This window comes from Mizuhopecten yessoensis, unplaced genomic scaffold (assembly GCF_002113885.1).
Source record: "Mizuhopecten yessoensis strain PY_sf001 unplaced genomic scaffold, ASM211388v2 scaffold5547, whole genome shotgun sequence".
Taxonomy (NCBI): domain Eukaryota; kingdom Metazoa; phylum Mollusca; class Bivalvia; order Pectinida; family Pectinidae; genus Mizuhopecten; species Mizuhopecten yessoensis.
Window position 1 is genome coordinate 214,671 of NW_018406103.1, and position 19,463 is coordinate 234,133.

Below are 19,463 nucleotides of genomic sequence, written 5' to 3' on the forward strand. Positions count from 1 at the left end.
ATTTTGCCTGATTTATTTGTTACATTGATTCTGTTCGTTTTGAAAGTACTCTACCAGATTGCATGTCATGAAATCTGTATAATTTATAATTGATTCAAATGCGGATCAATTTCTCAGTTTCCAAGTTTAATTTTCTAGGTAACACCCCTCCCCTCCATCACTCCCACCCCTCCCACCCCACAGTTCCTTCCTTCTCCAACCTATCTTTTCCCCTTTCCCCAAAAACATATACACTTTTTTTACAATATGTATTGAGGAGAGGACTCTATTAAGTTGTAATAACTTGTTGTCCGATCCATTTGTATATTTGTACAATAAAATATGTTTAAACTAAACTAAAAATATGTTGTTGATTAACTTGCTGTATATGAATATTGTTCGTAAATAGGGGAGGAGGATGAGCTGTTGTTCTCTTGTTATCACGAAATCATATGTTTTCCCCATCTCAGTTTTAAAATATATTTTATGATATCACAAATTCCATTTTATGATATCATTAAATCGGGCGATTTCATTAAATCAAATTAATGATATCATAAAATCGAATATATGATATCATAAAATCGAATATATGATATCATAAAATCGATTTTATGATATCACAAATTCTTTTAATGATAACATATATTCGAATTTATGAAATCATAAAATAGCCCGATTTAATGATATCATAAAATGGAATTTGTGATATCATAAACTCATTTTACACAAATTCGATGATATCACAAAATAATTAATGATATCATAAATTAGATTTTATGATATCACAAAATAATTAATGATATCATAAAATCAATTTAATGATATCACATTTTGTGAATAAATACCAAAACGGCGCCCCATACTATTTAAGTATTTTGCCTTTCGCTACCAGCGTTTTCGTGTGTAAAGGGAGGTAGCTCTTATTACAGAAAGAGAAATAAAAAGCAGACACCGAATCAGTTTTGGTTTTATATGCTGATTAATAAATTAGTATACAGACGTAAACTGGGTGTAATTTTTTTTATAGAAAATATCCTCATAATTTTATGCGTTAGTAGACGAACTTCTTTAAGATTCTATGGTCAAACCTGTTACTGTAATGAACGACAACTCTAGATCTGGGTAGATAGGCAAAAAACATAACCAAGGAACAGCGCCCTCTATATCTTTCGGAACAACTCAAAATTTTACATGTGAATACGTATACATTCTAGAGGATGCATACCAAACACGAATGGAATAATGGTGAGAAATCCCTGTCACTTGTGTCAAAAATGTAATATTATGAGAGGTTTGACTCACCTGTGGATAATTTACGAGTGCTGAGTGTTTTCTTTGTTTTAAGAGAACGTTGTTTCCTACAGGTAACGGTATTTTGTGAAACGAGTTGTCCGGTGACGAATCAAAAATTTGTGTGAAATGTGTCTCGCTGATAAATCCGACAGGTGAACAGCTGACCGGGGACATTTATAAGATTTCCTCTCGTAACTCAAATCAGCACTTTGAACTGCTGTTGTAATGGAACCCTACGCATAGGCGCTTATGTTTATTATTCATTTAAAATGACTTTAATATGAAGGTATCTGCATCCGATTACAAGGGAGGGGCGGGGCCAATGTGTTTACTCGAAGATGACTTATGAGAGCTTATCCATTATAATCGTTCATCATAGCAAAACGCGTTACTTATTCTATTCTGAAAGTGGGATCTCTTCTAAAATATCAACCGTTTGACAGGTTTAGTGTTCAGTGTAATTTCTGAGGGATCTTCATTCCCCTCTCTCCAATCTTAAAATTAAGCCTACAGCACCTGCTAGCACGAGTTTCCTCTGGCCCTAACACCAGACTTAGACATTTTGACATATAACGTTAGATGTCTGGTGTGGGGCCAGAGGGCACTGCTATATGAAAACATAGAATGTTTGGTATCAGAGAGTTATGATGTGCTGATAACAAAAATCTACTATGACACAACACATACCTCATGCACAATAATTACATCGATATATATGGATTCTTTATTGATCCAAATCAGCTCTTATTATCACCAACAGCTAATAAATTCCATCAGTAGAGTCCTCGAATTTCCCACCTGAGCGAACACCATTTTTGTAGGTCATGGGGTGACTAAGCAACAAACCGTACTGATACGGACTGAAAACTGAATATTTTATTCTTGTTTAGAAGATTTCTGGACCGCATCTTTTTGTTGATTAGTCACTCCCCGATATCAAACGGTGTCAGAAAATTCCACGTTTTCATACAGCAGTGCGCTCTCGTCCCACACCAGACATTTATATATGTCAAAATGTCTAAGTCTGGTGTTAAAACCTGGGCTAAGCACCTGCACAGTGAGTTAGTCTGCCCAAAAGACATTTTACCTTGAAACAAAGTGCACCTCAGCCTTTGTTAAATATGATTTTGTGTCTATAGCTACTATACATGGCCTTAGGGTTAGAGGGATACCACAATTTGACTAAGGCTACTAAATGTTTCAGGTGGCAGACCTTGGTCTTCTGCACTAGCACTGTGCTAAATGTAATATATACATCTATGCCTACAAACAGAATTTATTTATTTCAAACCATATATACTAATGTCTCATAAAATTTTAAGCTAACATTAATTATCATAGCCTTAAGGCCATAACACCCAAAATTTTACAATCTCTGTAAATGACTTAATTTCACTGACTGTATTTCATTATGATTCTTTTTACTCCTGCAGACAACCAGGAATGTTTGCAAGAGTATGGAAGGAAGCTGCACACTGAACAAATGATGCAATAGAATGGCAGAAATAAAATCTATCTTTTCTGTATCCGGCAGACGTTCATCAGGGGAGATCACTCAGGTTCACAAACCCACTAGTCAAAAGTCACCATTGAGCGAAACTAGTCCCATACATAAGAATGGGACTACAGATGTTACTCACTTTTTTGGTAGCCTTCCAAACCCAACCAATGTGTTGGAACAGTTGAATCATCAAGACGCTGCAGCTTACCAACGTGTTGGGTCGACCTTCCAGCATGGTGGATCAGTGTACCAGCGTAGTGTATCTTGTTCCGTCCTTGAGAACACCAAGGGCTGGGCAACAGACACGAAAATTACCAAGGAACAAACTGCGGTTTCCAGCTCACAGCAAGAACAAACACAAGTCACAGATACCTCAATGCAGGGGCATTCACAAGTAATTAACTCCTGCATGCAGGGACAAACACAAAATACGAAGTGTAGTTCACAAAGCCAAACACAAACATCATGTTCATGTCCACCGAGTACGAACTGCAGTTTGCAAGGACAAACAGATTCATTAAAGAGAAATGGCCTTCAGGAACATTGTGATTGCAAACCACAGACAAATGATGATGTGAAAAGAACAACTAAATCACAGCCCTGCCATCAACAAAATGTGACTTTTGAAACAGATATCATAGAAAAAGATGAAAAAGACTTAACATTGAACCTTAACAATGGCAGTAGTGAACCAGACACTGATAAACCTGAAGGAAAATTAACATTAACCTTGAATCATTGTGATAGTGTGTCGAGTAGTATGAGTAATACATCGGAGGGGGATAAAATCCCTAAAAGTCCGGCTGGGGTTGAAGAACAGGTGTGTGGCAAGCCACCGCTACCTGGGGGCAAGGTCAAGACAAAGTCGACGGTCTCCGGGAAACAATCATGGCTGCTGAGATTGTTTGAGTCAAAATTGTTTGATATGTCTATTGCTGTTTCTTATTTGTTCAACTCAAAAGAGCCAGGTGTTCAAACCTACCTAGGTAAGTTCTGCTGGCAATATACCAAGTTACGGTGACTGCTTTGTGCCATTTCAGTCTTTCCTCTTTTTGCCCCCAAAAATATGCAAATTAACAACCTTACTTCTCTTATTTTGTGTTTTTGCCCCCCCAAAAAACAAGATTTAACAGACATTACGTCTCATTTTTTAGTCCTCTCCCCCCCCAAAAAAAGAGAGAGATTATTTTTTAAGTGTTATACTATATCTCGTCTTTTTGGGGTGAAAAGAGGAAATTACCAAATGGCACTATTCAGCCACCATACCAAATTGTCTTGATTGTCATTAGAGCTACACATTTGTAGTTATTATATAAGGGTTAAAGAAGATTTTCTATAAAAGTGAAAATAATCTCTATTTTTAAAAACAAAACTAGAATTCATTTCTGTCTGTTCTCGACCTTTATACATTTGTCAAATTTATTGCCCATTATTGCCATGTTAGCTTAAATTTATGCACTCAAGGTCTGGTAGCTAGGTTTACCTTGGACCGAGCTCAAGGACGACCAAGATTATGATTGGTTTTAATCATAAGCCAGCTGACATATATGCATACTAATATACATATTATTATTTCGCAAGTAAAATCCATTCATTTTTGACCAATGTTAATTTCGTCCTTTACTGTTTAATTTAATGCACATTATCATGATAAATTTAATCTCATTGTTTTGGAGAAAAGAGCGAAAGACAAACTGTTTAGAACACCTCCCAATGCAATTTCCTCATGGTGTTATTTTCCCAAATTCTTTTGAAGAAAGTTAAAGTTACAGTTAGCGTAAGACAAGTTTCTCTGGCCCGACATAAGGCCACTTGCAGACAGGTTGGTTAAATAATGATATGTATCTATACAATGTATGATCACTGTCAAGTTAGATATTGATTGCAGTTGCATTATTTCAAGTAATCATAAAATATATGTGTTCACAGTTTTGAACAAAAAGATATTTAATATTGTTTAAAGTTTGGAGTTTACAGCTGGAACCTGATCATCATAGAAATAATTGTAAAAATGATTTTTTTTCATTCAGGTTTGTAGAATTTCATATTTTGAATACTAGCACTATATACCGGTACATGCACATTTTGAAATTTTTTACTTTTCCAATGTTAACCTAGCTATATGTATATTTTTCATATTGTAATATGAAAATTTTCACCAGAACATTTTTAGCTCACCTGGACTATGCCATGGTGCGTTGTCCGTCGTCCATCCGTAGCATCCGTCTGTCCGGCGTCAACTTTTTACTTTAAACAACTTCTTCTCAGTTACCAAAAGGCCTAGGATGATGATATTTGGCCAGTAGCATACTGGAATCAAGGGCTACCAAGTTTGTTCAAATAAATGACCTTGACCCACTTTCAAGGTCACAGGGGTCAAATATATTAAAATCTTCAAACAACTTCTTCTCAACAACCAAAAAGCCCAGAGTACTTATATTGGGCCTGTAGCATGCTGGTTTTGTTTAAGGATCAGTTTTCTTTTTTATATTTGATTTTTTTATATATATATTAGTTAGTTTAAATCGTTCACCCCTGAAATTTCATAATGAATTATTCCAACCTTTGAATTGGAAGAGTTCAAATTTAAATGTGTCTTCAGGGGAAAATAGGTTAAACCATATTTCATCCGGGTCAAATAACTCATTCACCCCTGAACACACGTTTGAACTCTTCCAATTCAAAGGTTTAATTGAAAGAGTTCATTATGAAACTTCAGGGGTGAATGAGTTAAACATGTACATGAACAATTAAAAGAGACTTTACATTTGATGGAAAAACTATGTTGCAGGTAATCGTATGTTCAGTTTTGATGAGGCTGACGTGGACTTCTACTTGCCACAGATTCTCAACATGTACATACACATGCACGATGTAGCTGAGGCCCTCCATCCTTACATCATTCACAGGTGGGTGTATTGTTAGTGTAGCAGTGGCAGATATACCCTCATAATTGACACTTCTCATAGAAAGGATACAAAGGCACAGCCACATCAAAAGAAAACATTAACAATAATTTGTTATGTTATAACTCATTCACCCCCTGAAGACACTTGTAAACTCTTCCAATTCAAAGGTTGGAATAGTTCATTATGAAATTTCATGGGTGAATGAGTTATAACTGAATCTCATGTATGCTTGCCACATTGATATGTGCATTGATTTATAGTAAGCCAATAAATTGTGTCCAATGATTATTCTACCTCTAAGTCTTTTTCCAAAGAGGCATGTGCCTGTTGATTTGGGAAAATATCATCCACAAAAAGCATGAATTTGGAAAAAAATAAGTGATTTTTGCATTGATTCTTGGGAAAACGTCAGAAATTATGCAGGGGAAGGGCCCTTATTAAGACCCAAAATTGACCTAAAAAACTTACTGCTATCTATATACTTGAATTATAAACGTCATACTGACTTACCTCCCCTTTTGTCTTATAATGTTTGACAGGTGTCGATACAACGTGGAATTTTCACTGAGAACGGCCTGGATCCTGGGAGCATTTTCAGCAGATGTATTAAAACCTTCATGGAAAAACGCTCAGGGTGTCAAACTAAAAAATATGATACTTAACGAAGAATTAAGGTAATTTTATTACTGATCAATTCTGTAAAACTTCCACATTTTGGTAACATAATAAATATATAAAGACACTTTCCATTAGTTGTGAGAGTATTTTTGTCACTCATGAAATTGATAAATTGATTACATTTTGTCACACCAATACCTAAAGTCTGATCTCTGTGCAATACAAGTATTTTTAAATTAGCTCTTTTTTGAGATTTTAGTCTTTACATTTTTTGTGACAATTTGCAATTTTTATCTTTTTACAATACATGAAATTAAATCTTGTAGGCCTCCAAAACCCCACAGTCATATTAAGACTCTGTCCGGCCTTCCTAGTCCAACTGTCCCCCCGAGCCAGCTGTACCCTTCGTCTACTCCAGCATCGACAGGCAAACAGAAAACACATCACCGCTCGCGATCAGATGCTACAGGTAGCTATGTACAATATTCTTACGTTTGAGAAGCAGGTATTGCATTAAATCAGTGGACAGTGCACTTGCCTTTCACCAAGGCGACCAGGGTTTGATTCCCTGATCAGACGTGAAAAGGTTGGGGTCACCTGCCCGACCACATGGGTTTTCTCCAAGCACTCCGGTTTCCTCCCACATTTAGACCCTCTGCCTGCTAACATCCGGGCCAACAAGAGTGATTAATATAATTAAGTTGAAATAGATTGTTTCATATTTGTAGTAAAACAAATAAAGTTTATATAAAAGATTTGACTTGCAATCTCAAACCTCTGTGTTATTTGACTTTTGACCTCTAAACTTAATCTATTTCCTGAACCTTTTTTCAATGAGAGACTCCCTTTATATTTTGTTGAAAATGGACAGAACCAGTTACCTTCCAGATTTGACATCGACCCTTTCTTACGTGCATAATTGATTAAGCTCTGATTTAATCCTTCACAGGGTATGAATTCTTCAATTTCCTATATTGTTAACCCTTTAACCACTGTAGACCATAATGGACTCATCTAGGTGAATGATGGGTACATTCTTCTCAAGTTACTTAGGGGTGAAAGGGTTAACCCTCCTCCCCACCACCAGCATGAGATATGGCTTCTTCTGATATCCCAAAGGAACTTGCTGTAACACATTTCCATCCTTATTTTGGATTAACAACCCTTATGGAAGCTTCACAGAGCTTGAATTATAAACAAAAACTTGATTAGACAACAGACAGGACCTAGACATCTTTTTAGACATTGACAGCTATGCTGCCAGATAACGCCCTGCCACAATTTCCTGTTCCTGAGTAACTCTAACAAATAGTTTCTGTGGTTCTCAAAACCTACATTGTACTCCCTGCAGATTTTTATCAAAAAAAGATTTCCTTTTGAAGATGTTTTAGATCAAAAGGAGATCTCCTTTGTTGAGGTTTCGGATATATAACAAGGAGATATCTTTTTGTACAGGTTTTAGTTGATGATCTCTATATGTGTGTATTTTTTTGAAGTCAGAAGACAGTTTCAGATTTGACCTTTAACCCCAATCTCTGTGTTTTGTGAGAGCTATTGTATGTAGAATAATCACCTTTGACCTCTAACCCTATGTCTTTATTAGGTATTTACATGAAGAGTAGTCAGAGCAGTTCGACCTCTAGCCTTATGGAAACTCCAGGCGACCTGTCTAGTGGCCAAGCCTTCCAAAATGGCTGTACATGTCATCAAAGCTCCGAGGCTATTGTCAACGACCTAACAGGCCGGGAGACCCTGTGTCATTGCGGGGTTAGTATTTCCTAACACAAATGTTTGAAAAGATCCCTTATTGAAAAAGTGACCCCAAGCAAATCAGTAGAATTCTTGTAGGTAAATATATCAAGAAAATTATGAGGTGGTACTTAAAATTATTTATTTTTTATTAAAAACAAGGCTCAAGAACTGAGTTATATATTTTTTGTAATGCGATTTGCCTTGATCAAAAAGTATCTAAAATACAAATAATCTTTATTTAGGTTGTCTAGGAACAATTTTTTTAATCACTATTTAACTCATTCGCCCCTGAAGAAACATTTGAACTCTTCCAATTCAAAGGTTGGAATAGTTCATTATGAAATTTCAGGGGTCAATGAGTTATTAAGGTCAACATCATAATGATTGAGTGATTTTATAGAGTTTTGTCACAGGCTTCAATTCATTGTAAATACTATTCAAGTATATTTTTTTGTATAATTTCTAGTATTTTTGGGTATGTCTGCACAGTGAACCACATCAATCTTTACTGACAGATTCAAACAATCCGTACACTTCTTTAGAATTTGATAAAACTTGATTGTAATTTTAGTACTGTTAGTGTATTACGATACAGGCAAACAAAACAATTTGATACGATACATAAGAAAGTATCGCGACTACGCCACAATACAATATATCGTTTCAGGCCTACAGTTCAGTAAAACTCAGCGTTTTTTTTCATGAGAAGACTAGTTAGGGATTGTATTCACAAAATGAACAAAAGGATTCATACTTGTCGACTCTCCCATTTTAGTAGGGGGGGACTCCCGATTTTGGACCCTTAGGATATTTATTAAATTCAGTGTTTTCAATCAGTTAATTAGCTTAAATATTCCTATATATACTAATATCTAATGATTTCATCTGAAAAAAACCCACTCACAACATGTCATTTTAAAGGGTTATTTTGTCTCTAAGGGGTGTATATAGACATTTTGTTTAATTTTGAACATGCCAAAATATCCCCATGAAAATTTCATGAAGTTGGAAAGTAATTAATATAAGATGATGCAACTTTGCGTACAAAATATGTAGACTAACAAATACAAGTAATCAACATATAAGTAGGCATGTAAATTCATGAAACTGTTGAACTGTATTCAAAGTGTGTGATTGTGTGTTGTAGGCACCTCGTTTGGCGCCAGAACTGGAGTTTGTGAATGCATTGATGAACATCGGATCAAAGCTACAGATGCTTCTCACCAAGGAAGCGCGAAGTATGTATACTGTATGTTGGGTCATTTTTGCGGCAGTGTTATTTTTCGTGTTTTTTTTGGAAGGATTCAACCCAAAATTCAACACTGCAGCAAAATGTCAAAATCAAGGCATCATTGTATTAAGATCTACTGTTTGAGACTCAATACAGAGAGTAGTCAAAATTCAGAGCTTTGTTGCGGTACTTATCCTTTGATTAACCCAGTGATCTCATGAGCCATCACATAAACTCTTCACTCAAAAAAGGAAATGGGCTTATTGCAAAACTATGCTATAGGATTTAATAGCATTTCTGTTGAACTGTATTTGACGTGAGTGGGCTTATTACCAGGCATGGGCTCATTGCCAGATAAAACCAGTAAATTTTACATTTATCCTGTTTTTGCTGTGACGATGGTCACGTTTTTTCTTATTTTGTTTTATCAGTAATCAAATGAATTTACAACTTTATTAAGCTTTTCCTTTTTTGTTGTCATGGCGATGAATTTAACTTGTGTTTCAGCTTCACGATTAATCGCAGAACTTGCCATGTTGAATCTGAACTTACCAGCGAGGATCTGGCTTCCGTCAGCCGACAATTGTAACCATCATATTGTCCGAATACCACACACCCAGGCCATAGTGCTTAACTCAAAGGAAAAGGTAGGAATCATAACGCCTTGATGTGTTATATTAACTCATTTACCCCTGAAATTTCATAATGTACTATTCCAACCTTTGAATTGGAAGAGTCCAAATTTGTCTTCAGGGTGAATGATCCCTGTCCCGCTGCATTATGCTTTCCTATATACAGTAACTTCCCCTTCACTTAGCATAGTTTGGCCCCAACACTTCCGTTGTCAAATTATAGCTCAATTGGTTAGGGTGATAGTACATCAATCTGAAGTCTAGGGATCGAACGAATCCTGGTCAAGTTCAGAACACTTTTATTGATTATATTTTATTTTTTCTTATCTTTCGTATTTGTCATAAAAGTCCCACAAGGTATGGTTTTCTTTTCAGAAATGATTATAAATCGAAGCAGTTATCGAATATCATGCTAGAAAAAACAGTCTCCAACACTTAGTTACAGTTTTTGGCAGTGGTACAGGGATCCTTAAGAAAACGATTTTTCTTATGACAATATACATGATAACATCTGCCGTTGCTCTACTTGTTATATTTATACACCCCGAAACAAAGATACTCTTCCTAAATCGTTTCTTGGATTCTTTGTAACTTAATTGACATGGTGAAAGTACATCATACGTAGATGTGCATGAGGAAAGGAATTTGCAATTGGACTGTTATCCTAGAGTTATGTCCCTTGAAAACTTTGAATTTCTGCTCCAGAAACCTTGTAAGCATAACTCCTCCTTCACTGTTTGTTCGAATTGTTTGTAACCTGGCACAATGTACATCTAATGTAGATGTGTGTGAAGAAAAGGTTAGATAGCTTCTTAGCAATGTAGGCCTATTTGGTTTCTTGCATTAACATACCTACTTGTATTATAAATGAAAAATGAAGACAGCTAAGGAATAATTAAAGATTTTAAGCAATCTCCAAACTTCATACATGTATGTACTAAAATTCTCACCTGGTTGGATTATAATTAATTCCCACACTGCGTTACTGATGAAAAAGGAAATCTTGTCAATGTTTTAAACATTTTTTTAGCAGCAGATGAAATATGTACCATTTCGTATTGCAGGCTCCCTATCTACTCTATGTCGAGACACTAGAAGTTGAGAACGCCCATACCTGCCAAGTCCCGGGCAAGATCCTGGAGAATACTCTACGATTTACGCGGTCTGAGGAAGACTTAAGTGCTATATGTACGAGAGCTAACGGAGGCGGTAACTCCCCCTTTTCCGAGTTTTATGTGTACGGGAATATGGGCGAGTTTGATGATGCCGAGTGCTGGTCACAGGAAGACGATGACATCCTTCAGGTTCGTATTTACAAAGCCTTTTTGTACCAAGTGCTATTTTAAGGTTCCTTTTATGAAGCCTTTTTTGTCCAGCAATTTTTAAGGTTTGTTTTTCTGAAGCCTATTGTATAGAAATTGTTAAGGTTTGTATTTTCAAAGCCTTTTGTACAGAAATGTTTAATGTTCCTGTTTACAAGCCTTTTTGTACTGAAATTTTTGAGGTTTGTATTATGAAACCTTTTTGTGCCGAAAGTTTAAAGGTTTGTATTTACGAAGCTTTTTTGTAACAAATTTTTAAGGTTTGTATTTACGAAGCTTTTTTGTACCAAAATCTACAATGTTTTATGATGTTTCATGAGGTACTTATTCCTATTCTGTTTCTGCAAAGTTTGAAATAAGTTCGAATTTATGAAAAGTTTTCAATATTAGAACTGTATTATGCATTCTTTTCAATCAAAGATGACTTGGAAATATAGGGTTTGTTATTGTTAATAAGTATGATAAATTATAAAAAGAAAAACAATTGGGGAGAAACTGGAAGAATTGGGAATCAAGTGCATGTTTTTTGAGGAAGTAATGATAGAGGTATTTATTTCCAATATTGAAATTTTGTCGAAAAGTCGAAAACTCTGGCTAAATTCAAGAAGGATATAAAGACCCAGCTTTTTACGTCCGCATTTTGAGCTCTTTTGCGCAGACGTCATAAACACACCACCCTATATATCTATATGCATATATATCTGCATACGGTAATAAACGTTTTTCCATTTGATATAAAATGTATTTTTATCTTCTATATATTTATAACTTGTCACTGTAGGAATACTATTATTTAAGTACTTTTTAAAGCTCTTTAGAGTGATTTTGAAAATTATAGAGAGCGCTATACAAACGTATATATGTATTATATATGGGGCAAAGAAGTAATTCCAACAGTGTTGGAATTACTTCTTTGCCCCATATAATATTTTAAGTAATTTGTATCCTACCGACACACCTCCATTAGGATCCAGTGTTATATGGGATTTTACCGTCTATATTACTTCTTTGACCCATATGTATTATATATATATATTGTTTTGTTTTAGATGCAGTTTACAGGTCGGTACAGGTCCAGTGACACACTATCACAGTTCTCTATAGACAGTTCCACCAGTGCGGACAGCAAGGAGCCTGTATACATTGCTGCGGGGGATATACGGAGACGTCTTTCCGAAAACATTTCTGCCCCGAAGGGCAAGTTTGAGGTTGGTCATAGTGTGTCTCGTCAGTCGTTGAAGCGTAAAATAATTGATCATAGTTTATCACTGTTGTATTGAACTTGTAGATTCACCTTACTACAAGATCGCTGAAATAACAAATTCTATGAAAAAATCATTCAAGTATAAAAAAAATAGCATGCCTACATTTATTTTATTACAGTGACATTTATCACAGCTGGGCATCATAGGTAAAGACTTGTAACATTATTCACAGTGACAACATTTGTCATAGTCAACGAAAGATGAAATGATGTTCATGGAATGATCAAAATGAGTCCCGAATAATGTTTAAATGTTTAAATACTGTTTCTACACAGGATATCATCATTAATCAGCTGTCCTTTGAATTTGACAATGTGATTTTTTTAACAGCATTTCAACTTTTTTTTTTCTATTTAAGATTTTTGACACCATGAATATTTTTTCTTTCTATTTTGATGATGTGAATTAACCTTGTGGTAATGACATTTCAACTTAAATTTTCTGTTAATGATTTTTGGAACTGTAACTTTGACAGCGCGACCCTGATGATCCTTCGGCAGCTGCACTTAAGGAGCCATGGGAGGAAAAGGAGAGGAGGATCCGGGAGAGTTCGCCGTACGGTCACTTACCTAACTGGAGGCTGCTGTCCGTCATCATCAAGTGTGGCGATGACCTCCGACAGGAACTCCTAGTTTATCAAGTTCTTAAACAGCTTAAGGTGAGTACAGTATTGAAGGTCAGTGTAAGTAATAGGAAAAATAAAATATCACTGCTATATAAGGTCACTTTGATGTAAGTAGGTCAATGTGCAATACAGAACGTTGTATTTCATGGTCTGAAAATTGCTTGTAATACTATAACAAGATTCAACAGGTATGTGATCAATTGAATTTATATGTTTATTGTGCTGTTTACCTATATTCGCTGTAATGATAAATGATAAACCTCTGTGAATCTCTTGCCTAGATAATAGGTGATTAAATTGAATTGCCCCTTCTCCCTTTAAAAATTAAAAAAAACACAGGTTTGAGCTAGGATATCACTTGATTCCCATTAAGAAATCAATGTACAGGATTACCGAAACTGACTTTGATTTAAATGTTTACAGACAATATGGGAACAAGAGCATGTGCCGTTATGGGTCCTTCCGTATCGCATCCTGGTCACAGCCATGGACTCGGGGATGATCCAGCCCATCACTAATGCAGTGTCCCTCCATCAGATCAAGAAGCATGGCAAGGTGTCACTTCGAGACTACTTCATCCGCGAGTTCGGTCCACCGAACAGCGAAGAGTTCCTGACTGCCCAGAAAAACTTTGTCCAGAGTTGTGCTGGCTATTGTCTCCTGTGTTATCTCATACAGGTCAAAGATAGGTGAGCGATCGGGACACTCTCGGTGTTAATTCAGATAGGCCAATATGAATGTTTTCCATCTAGAAAATGGTTGGGGCTTTCTGTCAAACTATTTTGAGTTATTGGGGACCAATCACGACTTATGACAGAAATTCAGTAATAGTTTCCAATTGACTATATCCATCTTTGTTCCCACAAAAACGGCTGCTTTGCCAATTGGTGACACAGTTTTATAAAATGCGTTTTGAACTGAAAGAGATCAGAGTGATAATTTTTGTTGTTTTAATGTGATAAAAATGCAGGGAATAAAATAAAATGTAAGGGATTAAAATGCATCTTCTCAAAACCTATGATTGTATGCAACACATGTACTATTCATTAAAAACTTAAAATTATATCTTCACTTCGCTCCCGGTTACTGATATGTCGGGAGTGATGTGTGTCGTGTGACATATCAGTAAACGGGAGTGATGTGTGTCGTGTGACATGTCAGTAAACAGGAGTGATGTGTGTCTTGTGACATGTCAGTAAACGGGAGTGATGTGTGTCGTGTGACATGTCAGTAAACGGGAGTAATGTGTGTCGTGTAACATGTCTGTAAACGGGAGTGATGTGTGTCGTGTGACATGTCGGTAAACGGGAGCGATGTGTGTCGTGTGACATGTCCGTAAACTGGAGTGATGTGTGTCGTGTGCCATGTCAGTAAACGGGAGTTATGTGTGTCGTGTGCCATGTCAGTAAACGGGAGTAATGTGTGTCTTGTGACATGTCTGTAAACAGGAGTGATGTGTGTCGTGTGCCATGTCAGTAAACGGGAGTAATGTGTGTCGTGTGACATGCAAGTAATCGGGAGTGATGTGTGTTGTGTGACATGTCAGTAAACGGAAGTGATGTGTGTCGTGTGACTTGTCCATAAACGGGAGTGATGTGTGTCGTGTGACATGTCGGTAAATTACTGCACATCATAGAAATGTTTAATCGGAACTGTGTTGCATATCTACATAAATATTGCATGTTTACTTGCCAACCCTACTCCAACAGAGCTAGAGGTTTTACACGGCAAGATATTTTTGACAGGCGCCGACACAGTCAGCAAAATCATATCCGATAGAAAAAAGGCTGACCAGCGGCCTCTTATGTTATAGGAGTATTGCCAACCCTATCTATTTTAGGAGGGAGTACCACGATTTTGGACCCTTAATTTTGATATTTCCAACCAGTAAATATGTTATTGATCCCTTTATTCTAATTATAAGATCTAATGATTTCATCCGAAAGATTAACTGAAACTGTGCCATTTTAAAGAGTTGTTTTTTTCCCTAGGGGGAATATACAAACATGTTATTTATAATTTTTATTTTTGAGCATACAGAGCCTTCCCCATGGTTATTTCAAAAGGTTGACAAATTCAAAAGATGCCTATCAATTCTTAAATGACAATTTATTGTATCTGCCTAGTACACTTAGGAAGCTGTAATTACTGAAAATATGTTTCTATTCTTTCCTACAGACACAATGGAAATATTCTGCTCGACTCCCACGGACACATAATTCACATAGATTTTGGGTTCATCCTTTCAACGTCACCTGGAAAAAACCTTGGTTTTGAAAACTCACCGTTTAAACTCACTCATGAATTTGTGGAGGTAAGAGTTCCCTCCCCTTTACTGTTCATGGGCATTTTCTGAATGTTTGTTTATGTGTAAACCAACCGGTTTGTCTACTTTTTAAATGTAATATTTCAGGGGTAAAAGCTGATGGACCTGAAAATTGTGTTAATGCAGGCCTTCATGGAAGTCTTTCTTAGCTCATTCACCCTCTGAAATTTCATAATGAACTATTCCAACCTTTGATTATTGGAAAGGTTCAAATTTGTTTTAAGGGGGTATGAGTTAAATCTTGCCATAAAACATCAAATCACTAGGTTCGTCCCTATTTCATAAACGAACAACTCTGCTCCAATTGGTCAAACCGTTTAGAATGTGATTAACAAAAACAGCCCAGAAGGTTTAGAGCAATGATACTTGGGCTATGATACTTGGATATGAAATGTAGACCAGGGCCTGGTTGTGTAATTTATTTACCAACATATTAATATATGCATGCATATGGAGGCAATGTAGTTTAGTGGTAGGATGCCGGCTCATGACTGAAGGGTTGCGGGTTCGAGTCACGGCACAGCACTGTGTTGTATCTTTGAGCAAGACACTTATAATTCCGCTTGTTCCAGCCTACTCAGCTGTAAATGAGTATGTGGTTGGGCAGTGTTAGAATTGTTGAATGCTAGCTGTGAGCATCGAAATGGCAGCATCGTCTGTATGCTCCCCAGGGAGTTGAGAAAGATATTGGCTGGTTGCAAAGGCCGTATAACCACGGATTATAATTGGTGAACTGCTTTAAGACGACCACCGAACTAGGTTGTGATAAAGCGGTATACAAGAACCTCAAATTATTATTATTATACAATAAACTTAACACATTATCAAAAGTTGAATTGAAGCATTGGAAACCCTTTTGCAGGTGATGGGAGGTCTTGGAAGTGATATGTTTGAATACTTCAAGATCCTCATCCTCCAGGGCCTGGTGGCATCTCGGAAACATATGGACAAGATCATCCTGCTGGTGGAGATCATGCAGACAGGTGAGAGGTTTAACTAGGCCAAGGTAGCACTCCAGACAGGTTAGAGGTTTAACTAGGTCAAGGTAGCACTCCAGACAGGTGAGAGGTTTAACTAGGTCAAGGTAGCACTCCAGACAGGTGAGAAGTTTAACTAGGCCAAGGTAGCACTCCAGACAAGTTAGAGGTTTAACTAGGTCAAGGTAGCACTCCAGACAGGTGAGAGGTTTAACTAGGTCAAGGTAGCACTCCAGACAGGTGAGAATTTAAGTAGGTCAAGGTAGCACTCCAGACAGGTGAGAGGTTTAACTAGGTCAAGGTAGCACTCCAGACAGGTGAGAGGTTTGACTAGGTCAAGGTAGCACTCCAGAAAGGTGAGAGGTGTAACTAGGTCAAGGTAGCACTCCAGACAGGTTAGAGGTGTAACTAGGTCAAGGTAGCACTCCAGACAGTTTAGAGGTTTAACTAGGTCAAGGTAGCACTCCAGACAGGTTAAAGGTTTAACTAGGTCAAGGTAGCACTCCAGACAGGTGAGATGTTTAACTAGGTCAAGGTAGCACTCCAGACAGGTGAGAGGTTTAATTAGGTCAAGTTAGCACTCCAGACAGGTGAGAGGTTTAATTAGGTCAAGGTAGCACTCCAGACAGGTGAGAGGTTTAACTAGGTCAAGGTAGCACTCCAGACAGGTGAGAGGTGTAACTAGGTCAAGGTAGCAATCCAGACAGGTTTGATGTTTTACTAGGTCAAGGTAGCACTCCAGACAGGTGAGAGGTTTAATTAGGTCAAGGTAGCACTCCAGACAGGTGAGAGGTTTAACTAGGTCAAGGTAGCACTCTGTGATACAAATATTATAAAAACACTGGTTTTCTTTAAAATATTTCTGCACCACATGATAAAATTGTGGATGTTCATTGACTCATTCCTGTGAAATCAGATATATTTTTAGTTCAAAATGCAGGTTCACAGCTGCCTTGTTCAAGAACTGTAAAGTGCTTTTTATTTCGTGGGGGTTTGTATTTCGCTTTATTCACGATTTACTTTCAAAGCTTGAATTCAAAACCCCATTGAGAATTTAGATTATAGGTCTGCCATATGTGTTACTATCAATATTATGAACGTACGTTTACCAAGGCACTCATACTTTCTTTTGTGTAAACAAAAAATACACAGGGTTTTGTTTTCGTCATATTTTATTTGCACATGGTTTTGTTTTCTTTAGTCAATTCCCACATTTTATTTTACAAGATATTTAATGAATACATTTTAAATTTCAACACAAATGACAATGTGAATGACCAAATTGATTATGCACACACTGACACACTGAACTTAATTTTCTGCACAGGTAAGTAGTTTGACTAGGGGGCCTGTCCGTTTATGCGGAACAACCGGTTTTTCCGATTATAAATGTAACAATTTCGGGTTTAAGTTCTGGCGGACCTGCAAATGTTCATGCAGGCCTTGCAAGGCTTTGTCAAGGCTCGCCTGAAACAGCATCAGATTACTAGGTCCAATCTTATTTAATAAACGAACATCTGTGATCTGACTGGTTTACTCGTTTAAACGAAAACAGCCAAGGCACAGCTGATTTGATTATTCAGAATCGGTGTTAGGCAAATTTAAGACCCTGCAAATAAGTTCCTGGTATGAACACGAAAATTTGACACCGCAAAAATAAAGGACTTTATAGTATTTATATTTGTGCTAGGCTCTACATCTCCTGGCTGCCTTGTAACTTTGATAAAAAGCTCCTATCTGCCATGTTCCAGTAAACATAGTTAACTTTGACCTCTTGTTACAGGCTCCCAGCTGCCATGCTTCGGTAAAGGGGCGACTAGTCGGCAGATGAAGGAGCGGTTTCACATGAATCTTACGGAGGAACAACTTCAGCTGTATGTAGAGAATCTGGTGGAATCTAGTCTACACTCCCTCACCACAAAACTGTATGATAACTTTCAGTACTTCACCAATGGTATCCTTTAGATCAGTCACCCTATCAGGCCTGGAGGGATGCATACTATACGACAGAACAGCCTTGTGTGGAGGGAGGCATACTATACGACAGAACAGCCTTGTGTGGAGGGAGGCATACTATACAACAGAACAGCTTAGTGTGGAAGGAGGCACACTATACAACAGAACAGCCTCTGGTGGAGCATCCTCTAGCTAGAGTAGCCTCCCTTAAAGAGAATCATCCTCCACTTAGACACTTAGAGAAATATACTCTCTACAACAAGATAGTATTATACCCTCAACAACAAAATAGTATTTCTCACGAAGGGGGATACTATCCTTCGGAAAGAGGCGCAGAGGGGGAGGGGGCACCCTGTTCAACAGAACAGCATCTGTTCAAGGGTGGCACCCTCCATAACAGAACAGCATGTTATGATAGATAGGTGCTTTGTATTGTTTGGTGCCCACAACAGTATTCTATATGTTGTGTAGCTGAAAGATATTTCCGAGGATTTCATGGCGCCAAAAACTAATAAAAACTAAACATTAATGTTTCATTATATCAACATTTCTTACACATACCTATACATTTATTACACATTTATTTCTGTAACTTCATTTTGGAAGATTATAGGTGCAAACTTGTCAAAGTAAATAAGATCAGATTCTGAAAATTTGTATCTGTTAACTGGAAAAAATAGTTATCTGAACTATTAAAGTCTGCTTTACTGGCTAATGTTTTTTACATGGGCCAATCTTTAGATATTTTCCTCTGCATTTGTTGGGTAGCAAAGACGTGATATGGTGCTTTGGTATTTGTTAACTAGTCTTATCTTGTATATTGACATAACACCAAGCCTTGCGACAGACCCTGAAGTCTGTGTATAAATATAACCTTGAATCAACATCACAGGCCTTACACTTCGATACAGTTTAAAAAAAAAAAAAAAAAAAGTCGGCTAATGAAAGATTTTAAGTGGAAGTTTTAATGATTTTAAAAAAGATAAATTGTTATTTTCATAATTTTTAATTTCACATAATCATTTTTAATCCCCACTGTATGCATTTTCTGCTACGGATTTCTTAACATATGTA

The 19,463-nt window shown here is 36.9% G+C and overlaps 1 protein-coding gene across 3 annotated transcripts; it reads left to right on the top strand.

Annotated features, from left to right (window-relative positions):
• The first annotated feature begins 1,162 nt into the window (after positions 1-1,162).
• LOC110450896 (phosphatidylinositol 4-kinase beta-like) lies at positions 1,163-19,370 on the top strand. 3 transcript variants are annotated; one of them, XM_021498675.1, is made up of 15 exons: positions 1,163-1,227; positions 2,709-3,762; positions 5,568-5,685; positions 6,225-6,359; positions 6,630-6,772; positions 7,907-8,070; positions 9,203-9,293; positions 9,794-9,933; positions 10,983-11,222; positions 12,290-12,448; positions 12,981-13,163; positions 13,554-13,819; positions 15,309-15,444; positions 16,319-16,439; positions 18,217-19,370. In XM_021498675.1, the coding sequence occupies exons 2-15, from the start codon at positions 2,772-2,774 to the stop codon at positions 18,396-18,398; spliced, it is 3,069 nt and encodes a 1,022-aa protein (XP_021354350.1). In that variant the 5' UTR covers positions 1,163-1,227; positions 2,709-2,771; the 3' UTR covers positions 18,399-19,370. The 3 variants fall into 3 exon arrangements, with proteins under 3 accessions (XP_021354350.1, XP_021354351.1, XP_021354352.1); XM_021498676.1 differs by having other exon boundaries at positions 1,193-1,258; XM_021498677.1 differs by lacking the exon at positions 1,163-1,227 and adding an exon at positions 1,268-1,346.
• The last annotated feature ends 93 nt before the right edge of the window (positions 19,371-19,463 follow it).